Source organism: Leptinotarsa decemlineata, unplaced genomic scaffold (assembly GCF_025532065.1).
Source record: "Leptinotarsa decemlineata unplaced genomic scaffold, Ldec_3_MD MMD2_tig00002159_RagTag_RagTag, whole genome shotgun sequence".
NCBI classification, from domain to species: domain Eukaryota; kingdom Metazoa; phylum Arthropoda; class Insecta; order Coleoptera; family Chrysomelidae; genus Leptinotarsa; species Leptinotarsa decemlineata.
The window spans coordinates 6004015-6019279 of record NW_027412574.1 but is presented as its reverse complement, the minus strand read 5'-3'; the positions used below and the strand labels follow the sequence as shown (position 1 = coordinate 6019279).

The window sequence follows — 15265 nt, the reverse complement described above, 5'->3', positions numbered from 1 at the left end:
GAGAGAAGAGCCGTGTCATCGGCGTACAGGGATATCTTCACTCGCTCGGACCTAGGCAGGTCGCTGGTGTAGAGTGAATACAGCGTCGGAGAGAGCACGGCTCCCTGTGTCACTCCAGCGAGGGGGAGATCGTAAAAGATCTCAAATAACGTTGACCACTACTGATCATATAATGCACTTTGGTTTTGGTTGAATTTAGGATAGCATTGTGTCGATTAATTATACGTTCAGGAAAATATTATGTTATTACCAATTTACTTGTGTTAGTCATTTAATGTGTTAAATAGAAACGACCCATGACGAGTTTTTTTCTGTGATTTACTCGCAAAAGCGAGTATTATATTAATGTGTTGATTTACAGCTATTAATTAAGTTTTATGGGTATGTTTTTTGAAAAGCCTCAGTAAGATTTATTCGCGGAAATGGAATTGATATGAAACTATTTACATGTTTAAATATTCTGGTTCATGAAATAGAATGCTTAACTATGATTATTTGTCATCATATACCTTAAGTTATGCCCGTTATTTGTAATGGTCGACATATTGTTCACGGTTTGAAACCGGCATTGTATACGTTTTTATCTGTTTTGAAATATTTTAAAAGCTACGTTTGTCTTGTATTTCAACAATTGATTGTTAACACCTAGCTAGCCAAAGAAAGGTCGCGCTTTTGTTTGGAAATACTCACTCGATTCCAAGTTAGGTATTGAACTAATTTCTAAGCCATTTGACGATCTGAAGATATTCCCAAAAGATTCACAAAACGCAAATATTTCAGCTCTGTTACGCCAGCAACGTAAATTACGGAAATCGCATTTAGAAAATGACAAAGGTACTTTTTAGGTACCGAAGTAAAAAATTAGGTGCTCTGTTACTTACACCGCAACTCAATACTCAAAGTTGCGTTGCTAGCATTATGTGATGCTAGCAACGCAATGAAAATAATAATGAAATAATGAATGTTGAGGGAACACTATTAGGTGCTAATTAAGTGCTAAACGGTGAGGATCGTAAAATTTTCTAATTAATAAACAAAAGCTTCCAATTTCGCTAAACAACAGATCTAAGAATCAGGTCTCAATCAAAATAAAGTGCTAATTAAGTGCTCACTAGATATTCATAGTAAAACTAGATTCTTTAATGCCTTTGGGGCTCATGGACCTGAAAACCACCATGACTGATGTACTGAGTTTTTATAGTACGTTATTTAATGAATAAGGTCAAGAAATTAAAGTGCTTATTAGGTGCTCACTATAGATAAATGATAGTAAACCTAGATTCCATAATGCCTATGGGGCATTATGGAAAATCACTATGACTGATTGACTGAGTTCTTACAGTACGTTCCTCGATGAGTAAGGGTATGAGAATAAAATGCTAATTAGGTGCTCATTAGATATTTACAGTAAATCGAACAGAGCTAAATATTTCACATAGAAGTCAGGTATATATTATCATAATCAACTAGTCATTAATATAGAAGTTTTTAGGCTTTCACGACTTTGTCTACTATATCAGTATCTTTGGTCGAGTTTGAGGGCTGTCGTATTGTGGAACTTCTTCCATGAGGTTTCGCTAATACAGACAGCTTCTTCAGACATGCAGTCTTGGGGTACTGCTTATAATATATTCTTTATTTTTTATGTGACTAATTCAATGCAAACAGTTCAAGTTCTATTCAGCAAATATGAAGCAACACATGTATTAGCTACCCTCCTACGCCTTCTATGAGAAGATCGTGGTTCAGTCAAGGGCGTATTTGTGGAGGGAAAAGGTGATTGCCCCCCGACATCAACATTCAATACTGAAATGGAAGGTATAACTGGAACCTCTGTCGTGAAATGAATACAAAACGAGCAGTTTCCAAACACCAGAACTGCAACACTCTTCTCGACGCGCGTTTTAACAACAAAGTTGGCGTCTTCAGGAGATAAAGAAGACCAATTCTAACTTTGAACCTTGTCTTCATTCATATCTATCAGGGTACACTTTCAGACATACATCAATGATTTCGGGTAGAATTTCGAGGGAAATTTTTACCTGAAAGTTCCCGTTAATTTTTTTCAGACTTCCGAAAGCATCCAAAAATCTATATAGTGTCTTAGAAATCGAATATTTGCTACTTGTTCTTTCAAACTAGTTTTAATAACTCGCTTAGTCTAACCGATGTATTTTTTTCAGTCTTCGAAGCTTATTTCATATATTCCAGATTTTTTATTTTCCAATATCTTCTTTAAAGTTAGCTGACATTTGTTGGAATGAGCAAGACGTTTTTGACGCTACTTTCACGTTCAACGTTTATAAAATTCGATCTGATCCGTAGTGTATCTTGGTTCGTACTAAAGAAAAGTTAGATTTTGGAAGACTCCCTAAATTTACGTTTTCTGTTTAACTCATCTACTATATTTGAGGGATAATCGTCGCTTTCAGCTATGTCCCTGATAACATTTTTGTCAATATCGTATATTTCCTTAGAGGAAAGTAACTATGACAAGATTAGTCCTGCAATTCGTGTTGTAGACAATGGTGTAAGCTATCAGGAATATATCTAAAAGTATACTGGTATTTTTCCTATAGACATCATATTCTATACCCTGGTTACTTCTAATCACTGAGACATTTAAGAATAAATTGATGGATGTAGCCGTTACTACGTATATAATAACCAGAAAGCCCCCTATAGCAACTTTATTGAAAGTATGAAAGCAATACAAATTGAAATAATCTGATTGATATCTACCCAGTCAACCACACACTGTTTACACAACAGACACCACTATGATAGACACATACTTTCGCATTTCTCTATAGGGCAGCTGCCCGAGCAGCTGATGAACTCGGTATAGTTTTCGACACTGAACGAGGTGACCACAACTCTGTCACCGAGTTGGAACCCGTTCATATAAAATCCGCAGAGATAACCTCACTTCTGCGGAAACACAAGGATAAGCCAATGCATGATGGATGGGGTCTTCTTCAATAACATTGGAGACTTTGGCTTATCAAAGCGCCTGACTTTTGCTTTCCTCAGGTTGAGTGGGCTGAAGTCGGAAACTGAGGGGTTCATCAATACTTGCCATGATGGTGTCTTTAACACCTTAGTCTACCGCAGTCGCGTGATGGTTATAGAGGTTCCTGACACAAGGTGCAGGGCTTGCCGCGAGGCGCACGAGACCCTAATGCACTTGCTATCAGCATGTTCAGCATATGCGGTCTCGGCCTATATTCATCGACATAACATAACTGAGAGTGCTATATTACCATCTACGGCACTCTTACGGTATTGACGAGACACCGGTGTTGCCCTACGCTTCGGGGGATATTGAATCCATTGTGGAGAACGAGAAGTGCCGAATTTATTGAAACTCTTCGTTCCCCACCCTCAGGCTCATACAAGCAAATAAGCCTGATGTAGTCCTTCTCGACCACCAGAGCAAGACGATATTTGTCGTGGAGTTTTCAGCTCCTGGCGAGACTAATATCGCCCAAAAAGAGGAGGAGAAACGGCTAAAATATAGAGATTATCCCTTCGAACTCCGCGTATTTCATTCATACCTATTGACCCGAACTTGACATTGCGTTCTGTAAAAATATAAGCGTTGTATATTTGGTTTATGGTTCGGCTATCTTCCGCAAGATGCTCTGATATGTACGAAATCATTATTATTGATTTATTGAACGAATCCAATGTTTTACTCTAGGTCACTAGATAGTGGGCTCATATGAATGATAAATTCAGTTATTATAAATGATGTAACGTTAAACTGTTACACTCTATCCAGACCATCTGTCTATCTGTCAAGATGGTTGTTCTGATTATTGGAGTTTGGTGGGATGATGCCCTCTTTACTCTCGAACCTTAAAATCATACCCACTAAGACAGAAATCTTAGCCGGACAGATGCAGAAGGCTGTCATTCTTGGCTCACTGCGTTTGCTCAGGGCACATGATTCTCGTACCCAATGATCACTCACCCCACGGTGTGGGGAGTGGTCGTTGGTTGATAATGCTGGCGCGCCCTCCCGAATGTATCGGGGCTTCAGGGGATGGGGCCTGACCAGCGCATACTTCGGTATAAAAAATTGTCTTTATTGTTTCCCAGCTGTAGTTACATATAAATATTTAGATAAATTACAGAGCTAGTTGCTGATATAACAAAAGGCGAAGTTCAACTCAGTTAACACAAGTGCTACTGAGTTGTTCTTTCACTCAACCTCAAATACAAGTGGTATAAAAACATAGAAAGTTTCAATTCTCATTTTTCGTAACATTCAAGAATGGTAACTACTCGTTGTTTTCAATTCCATATGTAAACTTTATGTTCGGGGATATGTTGTTAATAATTGAAATAAAGGGGACATATCAGGTTACACTAAAATCTCTGGGAAAGAAAAGTTTTGGTTTTCTACTTCTCCATCTTGATACAAACAAATGTGGGAATCTTCCAAAGAAAGGAAAGAAGCAATCAATTTCATAAAAGTTATTCTATACATGGATGTGTAGATCATGCAAAGAAGTAACTTTCAGACACAAACTGAAAGAAAAAAACCTTCTCAAAACAGCTTCTTTCATATAAACATTGAATTACACGAAAAAAAAATACTTTTACATGAACACAAAATTATACAAAAAACACTTTCCTCTATTCAATTTATATTCCACACATTCTTTATGGAATTGAATTAGATATCATTCTCAGGATTCAAGTCGATTCCATAACGAATGTGTGGAATACAAACTGAATAGTGAACTACCTGTGTTCATATAAAAGTATTTGTTTCGAAAGTACTTTTTTGTGTAATTTAATGTTTGTAGTTGTTTTGAGAAGGCTTCTTCTTCCAGTTCGTGTCCGAAAGCTCTTTGCATAATCTACACATCTTTATTTAGAATTACTTTTTTTAAATTATTTGCTGCTTTCTTTCTTTGGAAGATCTCCGCATTTGTTTGTATCAAGATGGAGAAATAGAAAACCTTTCCCAAAAAATTAACCTCTCCTAACAATATACTCTTTTCAATTCAAATTAAAATCTCTCATCTCGCAAGTTTACATTTTCAATTTCATCTATGAATTCATAAGAATTAACAAAACGTTAATTCAATATTGAAATTGAGTTTCAAGCTGTTTGGTTAGCCATTCAGCAATTTTTTTCACTAGAAGTTTTATTATTTTTCATTTCAAATGCAGAAAATATAAGTATTTATAAATAATCATTACTATCTAACAAATTTACATTCATATTTTCACACACTACAAAATAAGAATTCAGTAAGTATTATTCATCAGATCATGTATAACTGTTGTATAAAAAGAGCAGGTGTCAGGTGTTCTACAACCCACAATTATGACAACTCTAATTGATCTGTCTATTCTAGTTATATATAGCAAAACTTTCTTTGAAATCTTTTTCAATAGATAGATATTTTATAATTCACGAATCAACTCCTAGTTAATTTTGGTAAAAATAGAAAACGACATATTCATATAACAAATGTGAAATTTCAAATTCCAAAACTTTTTTTGATATTCCCCGAATACTTAAATGAAAAAAGAATGGTTTGAGTTTTACATAGCTCTTTTTGAATGTGCACACTAAAAATCAGTTGAGGTATCTGTCACTATCAGAATCTGTCCGCTTTCCAATTTTGTCTGGAATAAGACACTTGGCATATAATTTTGATTGGAACCTTTCAGTTATATTCCACCTGGGGCCTGTAATTTTGGATCAGAGACCAAGACACATCGGCTTCTCCACAAGAAATGTCTTTCAAAGTATAATTAGTTATTTTTTCCATTCCCAGTCTGGTTTTCTTAATATTCTGCGAAATTTTCTGATTGACTCGGATGTTACTTCATGAAGATCCATAGTAATTTCACAAACTACACCTAACGATTTGATCTTCACAAATTTAATTTTCCAAAATATTACGACATGTTTTGCTATCAAATCGTCAGGTGTAGTTTGTGAAATTCTGCAAAATCTTCTTCAGTTATATTTTTTCACCATATATAAAAATGACCATACTTTTGGATTCCCTCCTTTGAATTTTCCTTTATGATTAACTTTTTGTCGGTTTTCATATCCCGTTTACTCTATTCTTACTTATCTAGGTAGATTATGCTCTTCATAAAAATATTTTTCTACTGAATTTCTAATTTATCTACATTATTTTTCTTATCTGTCCATCCTTTTGATAATTACTAGATTTGCACTGAGTTTTATTTTATCAGCAAGTTTTGCATCATTCTTTTTACAGAACACTTCTAAAATCTTGTTTACACCCAAGATTTTACCAGTAGATTTATGGAGATTCATATTTTTTAGGATGAAATTGGGCTCAAAATGGACCTGTGTTTTGTGATCAATTTTTCTTCAATAAATCTATTATTCTCCTTGAGTTGCTGATGATTCATTTTCCGCAGTAGTTCTTTTTCTCATTTTCCTGATTTGTCTGTAGTCAGTGGGGTTTTCAAAAATACCATTTGTGTCGAAATCATTAACAGTATTTTTTTGCATTAAATTATGTGTAATACCACAATCCCCTACTTAGTTAGCACAATTCAAATGGAATTTTCAAATATTTGCAAGATGAACTCAAAACACGTATCTTCACTTTCCGCCATCTTAAAATTTTTTATTCTTTGAGTTGTACAAATTGAAATTTCATATATCTTGTTTTGCTTCACCTTTTTGTCTGTAATGAAAACAGTTATCAATGGTTTCTCAAGTGAGAGGATTCCCGAAGGATTTTAGTGTATATTAGTTTTAATTAGCTATAACCAACTAAATATAAGTATCTAAAAATATTATTCATCATTAGCAACATTCTTTATTTCTGCACTGAATCAAAAACCTCTTCACGATGTATTTCTTGAAGAGGAGCACCAATTAAATACAATGGCATAAATTTGACATACCACTATCTCAGGATCAGTGACATCAGTGTAAAGATGCAGACTCCAACTGACTCAACATGTTTTATTGATTTTAATTCCAACCATGTACTATATTATAAATACATAAGATCTTAAATCAATCTAAACTGCAAGTTATGTAAGCCTAAATGGAATGTACATATAATTAATTAAAAGTTCAAATAATTAAATAGACAAGTGACTCAATTCAGTCCTGACATCACCTTCTAAGCATGCATCAAGTCTTTTGCAATTCTTTGTGTTTTTATATGCTTCATATTTAGAAATTGTGCTGAAAACATAAGGTCAAAGGCATACATTACATACGTTTACAATTTTATTCACACATTGTGAAAGATCCATTCTTATAACACACCTTTATACAATTTACAAAGTTTGGTTAATTAATTAGAAATGGAGCTGGAATACTAGTGTATTAGAGGCATATACAAACTCTTAGTCAAGTAATTTCAGTCAATTTTTTTAGAAATTCTTGGACAATGAAGTGTTATAAAGAAGTAGGTACACCAAAATATCTTCAAATGATTAAATATTCAATAACTTTTTATGAACTGATGATCTTAAATGTTTTCTCAAAGAACCACGTTGTCTAAAACCTTTTTTACAATAATCACATTGGAATGGTTTTGCTCCAGTGTGAATATTTTCATGACCGTGCCAGGTAGAGTAAGCAGAAAATTTTTGACCACAGAATTTGCACTCATATGGTTTTTCTCCTGTATGTATACGTATATGAACTTTCAAATTTGAATGGGTAGAGAAAATTTTTCCACAATGCCAACACTGAAAGTGGTCTTTTTGAATGATTTGTGACCTAGGTTTTGTTTGGTACTTTTTATTTGAATGATTTCTACGCATGTGCGTTTGGTATGTTTTTCGTTTCTCAAAAGTTTTTCCACAAATACAACACAAATTTGAAGTGGTGGTGAATCGAAAGCTTTTGGTTGTACCCTTGTGTTTTTTGATTTTGAAATCATCTTCATGTACTGTCAGATGGCATTGTAAGTAAGAATACATACTGAAAGTTTTACCACATGTTCTACAGGACCTCAGGTCTAAATATTCATTGAGATCAAGAGATGTATTATTCTGCTTTTTAATGTGAATATTTATCATATGAGCTTCTAAATGGTCCTTCCTGGCAAATTTTCTTTCACAAATGTAGCATTGAAAACTATATTTTTGTATCTCACTTTTTGAATGAAGAGATATAATATGACGATCCAAAGTACTTTTTTGTGTGAAGCGTCTTGAGCAAATATTACAAGAAAATGGTTTGAGACCAGTATGGATTCGTTGATGGCGTTGTAAATCAATTTTTTTAAGAAACAACTTACTACAGTTAGTACATTTCCATTTTTTTATGTTAGTGTTTGTCAATACTTCGAGATGCTCATTTTCATGCTTTTTTAAAGCTTTTTTGCTGTCACCTGTCCATTCACAGATACAACATTTAAAACTGATCCTGGAAAAATCATTAATTTGATGGAATAAATCATCAGCACAAATAGGATCAGATTTCACAGAATCCTTATCATCCTGATCATTTCGTTGTATACTTGGAACTGGAGTAGTAACTGTGTTCTCGATTTTAACATGAAAATCTGCTTGTGTTTTATTTGCTTGAATGGCAATTAAAATATCATTATTTTCATTGCACATTTCAATAAACCGAGAGATATCCTCGAGTTTCTGGTTGCACTTATCGCATATGTTTTTTGGAAAGATGTCATTTTCTTGTACCTAAAAGCATTTTTATTATTTTAGTGCCTTCTCTACTCGCTTCCGAAGTACACATACTACCACTACTATACTAATAATAAATGATTAATGTTAGTGAATATCATTGGAAATTCTATTGGAACAAATCTGAATCATTCATGAAAACATGACGTAACATGAAAACATTAATTTGCAACAACTACAGATATTGAATTAGACACGAATTATTTTCGACTTCTAAACCAAACTTTCATAATGGAAATAAATATTCATTCATTGGAAACATTTTCATTTTTTTCATGATTATAATTTAAAATAAATCTTTTTTATTTACCTTGACATTTGATATTTTTTGAATGATTAATAAGTGATATGGTATCTCAAAAATATTTTTTGATCCCCTCTTTTCTAGACAGAGTCGACAAATTTTTGGAAAATCAAGGAAGTCCAATTCATTCAGCATTATATCCTGGGTCCTGCTCAAGATCTCTTATATGTCCTGCTCGGAGTCTTGAAAAGTCTGTGGTCCCGCTAATCAGGAAGATCAGGATATCAACAAGTAATGATAACAATGAATTGAAACTTATTCAATTATGGATGGATGACCTCAGTAAACCAAATATATTCCCTTAGTAATTGTGCTTTCACACTCCACCATTACATCAACCACTCACTTCATTTCCCCATTCAAGCTAATTTTAAAAAAATTATAGATTTTTAAAAATATTAAAAGAGAGAACGAATTATATTTAGTTTCAATTAAAAACAAATTTGAAAAGGTATTGAGAACATTTACAATACAAATATTTACTTTTATAATTTTAAATAAAAACCAATGTTGCCAATAGCACACTTTAGCATGCTACTATGCAAATAGCTTTTAGTCAAAGTGCTCGCAACAGTCGCATCCTTCATAAAGGCGAGTTCATATTAGAACGATTGCGATAATATTTTTGCGGTTCCGCAAATTTGCCTCAATTGTCAAAATACCCTGTTCATGTTGAAGCGGGCAATATCTAGGTATTTCATTGTTGAATTTTAAATTTTAATACATGAACCTGAATGATGACATACGACTCGTACGAATTACGACTTTTAAGACCAGATCCCATCATATCAGAATATAGGACTAACAATTTTCTCAAGTTTTGTTTAATAGGAGCGTGTCCTCAAACCACTTATCTTAACCTTAGTGCCTGCAGGGGCGAGGGGTTCTTTTGCAAAATGAGTTTTCTTTAATGAGGGGCCAACCAAATTCAATAATTTATTGAATAATGAAAGAGTGAGCCTGAAATAATTGAGATATTTCACTAGATCACTAATTCTCATTTAATTCAGCCACAAGATTGTGATATTCTCCATATTTTCTTCTATTTTTGAAAATATTTCCCACTATAAAGACGGGGTTTTCTCAATGAAGCTTTTTAAGGTAAGTTGATATAATTTGAACAACCTGACACATTCGTCCATTTCGGATTCAAATTCGATGTATGGGCTTAAAAAACGAGAGTAAAAGCAATATAACCACTTTGTATGGTGACGTATAACATTTTGCGGAAATCGCAAAAAAATTCAACTTTTTTACGATAAACACGACGCCAATTTAATTCGCACTTTTTATGCGATGTTCGTTCCAACATGAACCAGCCTTAAGGCTAGTTCATGTTGGAACTAGCCTTAAGGTTAGTTCATGTTGTATCGCAAAAAAGTTCAATTTTTTCAACTTTTCGTGTGCGATTTAAAATAGTGTCGTGTTTATCGTAAAAAAGTTGATTTCCGCAAAATGTTATACGTAACCATACAAAGTAATTATATTGCTTTGACTCTCGTTTTTTAAGCCCATACATCGAAATTGAATCCGAACTGGACGAATGTGTCAGGTTGTTCAAATTATATCAACTTACCGTAAAAAGCTTCATTGAGAAAACCCCGTCTTTATAGTGTGAAATATTTTCAAAAATAGAAGAAAATATGGAGAATATCACAATCTTGTGGCTGAAATAAATGAGAATTAGTGATCTAGTGAAATATTTCAACTATTTCAGGCTCACTCTCTCATTATTCAATAAATTATTGAATTTAGTTGACCCCTCATTAAAGAAAACTCATTTTGCAAAAGAACCCCTCGCCCCTGCAGGCACTAAGGTTAAGATAAGTGGTTTGAGGACACGCTCCTATTAAACAAAACTTGAGAAAATTGTTAGTCCTATATTCTGATATGATGGGGTCTGGTCTTAAAAGTCGTAATTCGTACGAGTCGTATGTCATCATTCAGGTTCATGTAATAAAATTTAAAATTCAAAAATGAAATACCTAGATATTGCCCGCTTCAACATGAACAGGGTATTTTGACAATTGAGGCAAATTTGCGGAACCGCAAAAATATTATCGTTCTAATATGAACTCGCCTTTAAGAAACCAGGATGAGTAGAAATACCATGGTATGATCACTTGGTATCCTTTCTATCTAAAATATTTTGATGAAAATACTTGATATATGACACTCTTGATTCTTCATAAACGTACTTCGGCATCATCATTCTATTCACAAGGACGCTAAGCGCACACCTATGTTTACATTACATTACCTCTATGGGAAGATATAAAACTAACTTATACATAAAACAAAAACTAAGTCCTGTCAGTTACATAACGTTGTTTATATTTGACCTAACGACATCATTAAACACAATTTTTCCTATAGGGAAATATATTTTTCGATAGGGTTGCTAGTGTAGTGACAACATTCGGAAAGCAGCTGATCGGTATAGCTTAGAGTGAATTTTCTTTTGGTTTTTCCATTATCGTTTGACTTATAGTTCTAATATTTCCTATAGAATTCGTATCTGGGTGATGAACTCTCATTGAGAGTTCAAAATTAGATGCCAGCGACGTGGTGGAAAAAATGCAAAATACAGATGAATCAGCGGCGGCTCGTCAGAGGAGGCAAGGGAGGCTTAGCCTCTCCATAAAATTTGAGGCTATTCATCGCAATAAATTAAAAGATAAAATATAGAAGTTCAAAGATTAGGAATCACACGTTGAAAGGTAAGACCTCGTTAGTCCTTAGCTCGCATAAGTTACTCAACTTCTGAGAGTTGTCGTTCGTATGGGGGCGACAGCTGATTAACGGAAAAACAGATTTTAAAAAAACAGTACTGATAGAATCATGATTATTATTTTCTAAAAATTCTTGGGTAACATTACTTCACCATTAATTTTTGATATAAGTACATAATATGCCCAAAAAAACACTATCACTCACTACGTTGTACGTACCACACTGTATCCTGCACCAACAAAACTCAAACGCACCGCCCATGAACGAATAACGAATAAATCATCAACCAGAATTAATAAATGCCATACGTTGCAAGGGAGCCAAGCCTCCGACCACTTTAAAAAGTACAGGCTCCACGAGACCGATCCAACCAGCGACATACGTCCCGATTTGTAATTTCAGTTGCAGAAATTATAGCGTTAGAGGAGGCTAGCCTCCAGTTGCTCTCCGTTAGTGTACGACTGCGTTTGTTTTTATTTAATTATTCGGACGGGATGCCGTGACGGACCGGGACTGAAAAATATTTCGGTAGATCGTTTTAGTGTTTTTTGATAATATTTGTTATTTGTGTATAAAACAGGTGTCTTTGAAGTGTTTTCTTTCAATTTCGAAATGTTTTCAGGTTTTCACTTTTCGGTAAGTTTTTTTTTCATTTATTATGAATAAGTTGGACTAAATTAAAAAATCTGACGATATAGTCGATTGGTTGCTGAAACTCTGGGAATGCCTCAACCAAATTTGATTTAAATCAAAGCGTCAGATAATCGAAAAAATCGGGGAATTAATATTAGTTGGTACGATAAATACGATTGGTTAATCGGTTCCATTAAATGAGAAAAAGTTTTTTGTTGGCCCTGTGTTTTATTTACCGTACAAACCGAATACCAAACGTGGTCTAAAATAGGATACTTCGATTTAAAAAATGAACCTCGTTCTACAGAAAGGCATTTCAAATCTAAGGAGCATATATTTTCGTCTTGTGAATTAAAATTGTTTAGCAAACAAAATATAGCAACAGCTTCAGATATAGCTCAAAAAGAGGCCATATTTTCTTTCAATTATCACGTTAGGGAAAATCGGTCGAATTTAAAAAGGCTTATGGATTTTACGATTTATTTGGGTTCCCAAGAATTAAGCTTTTCGCGGACACGATGAAACCGAAAATTCAATTGATCGCGGCAATTACAAGGAACTTTTAATGCTATGATGAGGCAAATATAATTCACAATTTGGCACTTTTTTAAACGGTAGCGTATTTCGGGCACCTCAAAAATTATCCAAAATGAGCTTATAGACAGTGTGGCATAGGTATATTATTAAGAAAAATATGAGCAAGGAGATTGAAAGTGTTTTTGCATGGGAAATCGATGAAACTACCGATATTACCTGTACATCACAACTTTCAATCGTTTTTAGTTATGTCAAAGATGGTAAAGTGGTAGAACGTTTTATGGGTTTTCATGATGTTTCATCTGGGCGCACAGGTGACGATTTGTTTAATTTTTTAATTCGTACGTGTGACACCTACAATTTTAGGCAAAAGTTAATTGCGTAAACCTATGATGGGATTGCGGTCATGGCCGGCCATTTAAATGGTTTACAAACTAGAATAAAGTCCATAGCTCCTCATGCGCCACTTTTTACGCATTGTCATGCCCATGCTCTAACTTTAGTATTAAGCAAAGCGTGCAACAACATAAAAATGTTCGTGCCTTCGGCGGGCTTTTCTGTGTATATATAGAGTCTTTATGACTGAATACATTATACGTTCCATTATATCTTGAACCAGTAAGTGTTGAGTCTCTATTTTGAAATAGATCAACTATTTTTTTTAGATTTTTTTCTTGATGACATATTGAAACAATGCCAGATGCTAAAAGTATTGTCAGCTATTTTCATATATTGTTGTGGTTTCTTGTACTTTCCATGAGTGAAATTAATTCATTTTATTCATCAGTTTCTCATGTCTAGCGTTATCGTCGGTAGATATTCTTTGTTATAGGCAATTAGAACTAGAAGTGAATGTGACTTTGTGAGATTTACATTACTATCGTGCATTTCTTCATCATTTGAAATGCGCCTTTCATACTGATCCCATGGCCATGGTTTGTGCAGTATTTTAAACGAATGAATATATTCATTTATTCAATAAGAAAGATCGCATCGTAACACCAGAGACTATATATTTTACTCTTTGGTAACACCAATGACGTCATAAGTCGAAAAACCATTAACTTCAACAACTAAAAAAGATGAAGAGATTCACGTCTTTACATTTACGTTACTCATACATTTAACGTCAAATTCACGTCACGATGTTTGCTATGGAAGCGCAGAACGACCACAAATTTTTATTATTTATTTCTCGAAATTTCGACTTTAATTTCGAAATTACTCCAAAATCAAAATTTCGCGTTTAAGGTCGAAGTTTCGAGATTGATGTCGCTCCTGCACTTCCGTATGTTGCATATTTCCATTATGAAAATTTCGAGACTTGAAGCAGTGGCCAAATCGTTGTGTGATACATAGGTGACATCACGACTAGTTAATATTATCATGTCTATGGCTAACACAGTTCTGTGACCGTATTGTATCGATGAACTAACCGTAACCTAAAAAAGGTTCTGTAACAGATACTACAACAATAAAATTCATGAGGAAATATTTCTTTCGTGTAGTTATGCAGTATAGAACTTGATGTGAGCTCAAGTTATGAAAGTGTAATCATCAAATATACCATTTACACTTAACTGAATATAATAAAATGGTGATCTTTTGTCTTCTAGGACAGTCATAGGTATTACAATATATATATACGGTAAATTTCATGGACAAAGGTAAGGTAGTATTCATTGGTCCATGGTAAATTTATAGTCACCTTTTTTCCTCTAGCATCACATTCACCGGTAATATGTTCATCAGTGTTGCCAATTACTGAAAAAATGTTTATTGGTAACTCAAAAAGACCCGCCTATTCGGTATTGATCCAAACTCGATATTGTTGTGTACTAGTCCATACAAACATTTCAATAAGAAAAATAGATAATGAACGTCTCCTTAACGTTCGAGGTTTTACTTTATTTGAATTCTTACTATTTCGGTTTGTTTGCAGTTTGCGAATTAGGAATGAATGCCGTGAAGTATATTAATTTTGATAATTTGCATCATTTTTCTACTGACTTCGGTGTGTTGTTAAGTATATGTTTCATAGAAATATTGAGAGTAATTTTAGCTAGACGGGGGAATCTCACTGAAAAAAGTAAGTATTATTCAATGAGATTTTTTATTTTTTAAATAAAATGTGTATATTTTTCAGAGTGGCCAGTGATACTGGGAATATTACTAACGATTCCATCTGTGCTAGGTGTTGTGTATTTAATGATTTGGCAAAGTGAAATATTACGTTTTGAATACATTATATGTGCTATGCAATTGGGATTCTGTATTGCAGAAATTGTTACTGGGGTATTGTGTCTCTTTTCTTGTTGTCAAACTCCTGATTACTATTAATATTGAATAAATATATAAGCGTTAGATTTTTCAAAA

At 33.8% G+C, this 15265-nt stretch overlaps 2 protein-coding genes and 1 long non-coding RNA gene across 4 annotated transcripts in view; 2 read left to right on the top strand and 1 right to left on the bottom strand.

Annotated features, from left to right (window-relative positions):
• The window catches only part of LOC111514403 (WD and tetratricopeptide repeats protein 1), a 50479-nt gene extending 43542 nt beyond the window's left edge, over nucleotides 1-6937 (bottom strand). Inside the window, exon 1 of the mRNA XM_074177131.1 lies at nucleotides 6919-6937. The gene's annotated coding sequence lies outside the window, so the exon portion shown is untranslated. The remainder of the gene's footprint in view (nucleotides 1-6918) is intronic.
• Nucleotides 6938-7046: 109 nt separating this feature from the next.
• LOC141483016 (uncharacterized) lies at nucleotides 7047-9397 on the top strand. The gene is made up of 2 exons (XR_012465859.1): nucleotides 7047-7433; nucleotides 9071-9397. It is a non-coding gene; the product is annotated as an uncharacterized lncRNA (long non-coding RNA).
• A 4888-nt stretch (nucleotides 9398-14285) lies between these two features.
• LOC111514405 (transmembrane protein 216) lies at nucleotides 14286-15265 on the top strand. 2 transcript variants are annotated; one of them, XM_023170643.2, is made up of 3 exons: nucleotides 14286-14556; nucleotides 14612-14978; nucleotides 15036-15265. In XM_023170643.2, the coding sequence occupies exons 2-3, from the start codon at nucleotides 14765-14767 to the stop codon at nucleotides 15227-15229; spliced, it is 408 nt and encodes a 135-aa protein (XP_023026411.1). In that variant the 5' UTR covers nucleotides 14286-14556; nucleotides 14612-14764; the 3' UTR covers nucleotides 15230-15265. The 2 variants fall into 2 exon arrangements, with proteins under 2 accessions (XP_023026411.1, XP_074033227.1); XM_074177126.1 differs by having other exon boundaries at nucleotides 14286-14978.

Bases quoted from the DNA above. Each gene is read 5' to 3' on its own strand.
- LOC111514405 (XM_023170643.2), top strand. From the start codon at position 14,765: ATGAACGTCTCCTTAACGTTCGAGGTTTTACTTTATTTGAATTCTTAC. The intron at 14,979-15,035 runs GTAAGTATTATT...TATATTTTTCAG, and splicing joins GGGGAATCTCACTGAAAAAA to AGTGGCCAGTGATACTGGGA.